Genomic DNA, 4,286 nt, shown 5'->3' with positions numbered 1-4,286 from the left:
ACCTATATATATGTTTTATTTCCCATTTTTTTTACCTCTTAGTTTTAAATAATTTTCATTTTGTACTTATATTTACTAACTAGATTTTCATACCTATTTTATTATTTGTTCATCCCACTTACTTAATTTTATTATTACTTTTCTCATACAGCCTTTATCTTCTTATAATAGACTATACATTTTCTTTCAACATTATTTATGTATCTATATTGTTATTTATTTTCTTATTTTTTAATTATTTCATAATTCTTAATATTCATTATAGTTCTTGCATAATGGAAGGCTTGAAACAACCTACAATCATATGGTTAATTGTATTACCAGCGCCCCAAGTGGCTGAGAAAACAAAGGCACACACACTCACTAGCGAGCCTTGGCCAGAGGCAGTTATTTATTTTTCTTCATCTATATTCTACTAGAAAAATGAGTGAGTAGAGACATCCTTAAGAGCCTCCCAGAATAGAGGAGGAAGGAGGAAATTTAGGAATGAAGAGAGATGAACCGAGCTATGGAGTAAGTCCACACCTATCAATATAATTTACACCATCATCATCAGCATCATTAAACCCGCAGATCCATTATTAAAAATTAACTAACACACCTGTTTTTTTATTCACCCCCTACTTCAACTGTATGCAATAGATTTTTATTTCAGTTAATTATATTTCATTTATCATTATTTTATACAGTCCCCTACAATCAAACCAGTGATTCAAAAGTGAAGGAATGCTTGACATTAGGTTGAAGGCGCACTTCATACAATAGTAGTTACTTTGTTTTTTGTTCTTAGCCGCGATGAAGGATGGAAATTCTGGCCTTTAATACTTTAATTAATATTTGACTAATAAATACATTTTTACTTCTTTGTGTTCTTCACTGACCGCACCCCAACCATCTTCTCCTCATAAAATGAATCTGTTTTTTATTTGAAATATTTATGCCATTAATTTTGTATGTAATTAAGTAATGAAATATGTCAAATATAAAATAATTTTTTTGTGTGTGTGTTTGAAGTTTTGCATTGATTATATTGTAGACTGAGGTAGCTTTAGGACAGCCTGTAGGAGGACCCCAGTCAGAGTTGGGCAAAAATTAGCTATAGATGAAACTGTCATGGATACAACATTTATTTATTAATGGTTCATTCATGAATAAGGATTGTATCCATGGTAATTTCAGCCATAGCTAATATTTGTCTATCTTTGATCTCAGTAGAGGAAGTAACCTCAGTCTACAGGAATATTTCTGATTCAAAATGAAATGAAATTTTTTTTAAGATGTGCCACTATATAAGCAAAGCGGCGATATAGATCGTTGTTGTTTTTATACTTTCTGTTATTAATCTAACTAAGCAATGTGTGCTCAATGTAGAGTTAAATATACAGTGGATTTGCATGTGTATAGAGTGTATCAGGGATATTGAAGGTGATACAATGACTTCCACATATTCAGAAAAATACATTTTTATAGAAATTGCAGAGGATAATTTTTTTTTTAAACAAAAGAAGACATTTTATTGCAGCAATTATACTTGAATTTGAACGAGTATCGTTATTATATTTTAAAAACAAAATTTAAAAATCAACAAGCTCTTAATGAAAAAAATAATAATAAAATCATATCCTATAATACATGTTGCTTTTGTTGTTGTTTTCATTATTTTTTTTTTGTTGTTCACTTTACCTACTACTGCTTTTGCAGGGGTAAAGGTATTTGTTGAATTTGCAGAGATCTACGTCAAACGTAGTATTATTCTCTCCAAGACCTGAAAAAACCATTGACAATTAATGAAACTGTTCGAAATATTATAAAATTATTGTATTACAAGATAAAAATACTTTCAAGAAATAATATTATAATTGTTGTATTTATTTTAAAGTAATAAATAAGTAACCATTAGGGTCATTTACTCTATAATTCAAAATTAATAAAAGCTGATTAATCAATTTGGAATCTAAGTTTTTTGAATTGTTAACTTATAAAATAAACCACAAATTTTCCATAGTTAGGCAAACACGTAGAAACACTTTAGTATTTGTTTCCTTCTTGACCGCATCTTCAACCATCTGTTTCATATTCAGTTATTTATATATATTATATTCAGTATATGTGTTATGTTTTTTTAATTTTTGTTGAAAATTGGGATCTGAAAATTGCCCTTATTCCTTTCATTTCAAATTGATGTTCCTTGTAGAATAGACAGATATCATTATGAATTAATTATTAAAATGTTTTATACTTAACCAGTCCTTTTTCCATATCTGCTCCCCATGAAGAAATTGTCGGAGCCTTTTCTAGTAGATTTCATTCCTAATATGTCTGAACCTCTTCGATTGTATCTACTCCCGGTCCAGAATATACCACTCCTTGGCTCCCTTCCTAGGATAAAATGAATTATTAAAGTTTCTATTTAATTCTATATTGTATATAGTTTATTTCTATAAACAAAAATTTGCAGAGTGTCCTAGATAAACAAAATTCTTCCAGTCTTGGGACTGGTCGACAGAAGTGAAAATTCTGGAAATGAAAAATATTATTAATAATATTAAAAGAAAATAGATGACCATATGAAGTAGATTGTATGAGGTAAATTAGTAAAAGAGGAATATTTATTGTAAACCAATGTTTTGTCCCACTTTGCAGGGCTTCATCAGGGCTGTCAGAATGGGGTGCTGAACAGTCGACTTCAGCACCACATTTCCTGACCACCTGGACTGCCTCCTACAATTATTAATAATGATATTTATTTTACAAAAATTTCAATAGCATTTTCAATTATTTTGTTTTCTTATTTATTCATATGTAATAACCCTTGTGATATTATCAAAGTCTTTGCCATACGTGCTGATACCTGTTCCGAGAAGGATATCTGTCAACAAAGGGACACCTGTGTTTGTATACCACAATTTTTCACACCATTGTGTACCACACTTTCTCCCAACTGGTTAATGGATACGTGATTATTTATTCTTTTACTGTAGCCGTGAGTCAACCCTGTGTGTTATGGAGCCCTCCTAGGGTCCACCTAGCCTCATAATGTGGGTGCCCTTAATCAGGGAAAAATCTAGTGGTTGAGAGTAATCTTTAGAAAATCACCTTCTTGTATAAACGTTGTTCTAAAAACAGTACTTTCTTACTAAGTACTGTTTTTAGAATAGTACCCTTCATAGGTGTTAGAGGTCAACATTATAATTATAATTAATTATAATATTCATTCACGAAATTATAGTTTACATTATCATTCCTATTATTAGTGATATGTTGATATGATTGGATTGTGATAGCTAAAATATGAAATGTAAACATTTGATTGAATGTTTTCAATATGTTACAACTCCACCTCCCTCTAATGGTGAACTTATCATTCTTAAAAGTGATAATGGTTTAGACTCTTCGTCTTTAAAATTTGTAATAAATTTTTCACTTAATATTATTGGAATTAGATGTAAATTTTCATTGAAATGTTAAATCAAGATACATTTTAAATTATGCCTATGTGCTGGGAAAATGCCCCCAACTTCTCCCTTATAAACACGCCGAAACCACAGAGTCAACGAATAATTGATGAAGTTCCTGGGAAAAAAGTCTTCACCTTCGATGAGGTTTGTGTTGACACCGACAGATCCGTGTGATAGGCTGATATGGTTGCATTCTCTAAAACCTGAGGCACGGCTCTGGTCTTGGATTCGAAGGTGAGATTTGAGTATAATGATCTCGATGGGGTGGGTGGAGTGATGAGGGAAATTTATGAAAAATGCATCCCTATCGTATAACCGCAAATTTTGACTTATCTTTAGTTATATATTTATCGTTTATACTTGCCCACGCTCAGCGGAGAAGGGGGTCAGTTAAAGAAAAATATAAAATAAATAAATATGATCGCAAAAGGGAAAAAAAGACAAAAGAATAAATTGCTCCTTAGGCGTCATGTTATTTTTTCCCTTGAAAATAACGAAAAGCCCGAAACAATATGCCCACAATATAACTACAATATACCCCTATATAAACAATTATCGAATTATGACCACTAGCGAATACCTTTACATGTAGATAAATGAAAACCAAGAGGTGTTACCTACCCACCTGTTGGATTATCGTAATGTTCAGTGAACAACAAAAAAACATAGGGAAATTAACAAGTTAAAAGCAGTGTATAAGTATAAGAAAGAACAGCAGAACTATATGAACAAAAGTTTAATAATAATAAGAAATATATGTTCGCAGAATGAAAAAGGAAAAAAATAAAGAATTCTTATCAATTAATAAAACAACTAAAACTTATGAGT

The 4,286-nt window shown here is 30.7% G+C and overlaps 1 protein-coding gene across 1 annotated transcript in view; it reads right to left on the bottom strand.

Annotated features, from left to right (window-relative positions):
* Nucleotides 1–1,447: 1,447 nt before the first annotated feature.
* Nucleotides 1,448–4,286, bottom strand: part of LOC106680676 (uncharacterized) — a 4,811-nt gene continuing 1,972 nt past the window's right edge. Inside the window, exons 2-3 of the mRNA XM_014420545.3 lie at nucleotides 2,245–2,379; nucleotides 1,448–1,765 (exon numbers count right to left, since the gene is read on the bottom strand). Of these exons, the coding sequence (XP_014276031.1) occupies nucleotides 1,680–1,765; nucleotides 2,245–2,379 (221 nt within the window). The 3' untranslated portion in view covers nucleotides 1,448–1,679. The remainder of the gene's footprint in view (nucleotides 1,766–2,244; nucleotides 2,380–4,286) is intronic.

Source organism: Halyomorpha halys, unplaced genomic scaffold, assembly GCF_000696795.3.
Source record: "Halyomorpha halys isolate HHAL.00 unplaced genomic scaffold, Hhal_1.1 Scaffold277.1, whole genome shotgun sequence".
Lineage (NCBI taxonomy): Eukaryota > Metazoa > Arthropoda > Insecta > Hemiptera > Pentatomidae > Halyomorpha > Halyomorpha halys.
The sequence above is the reverse complement of the archived record's forward strand: the minus strand, read 5'-3'. Positions and strand labels throughout refer to the sequence as shown.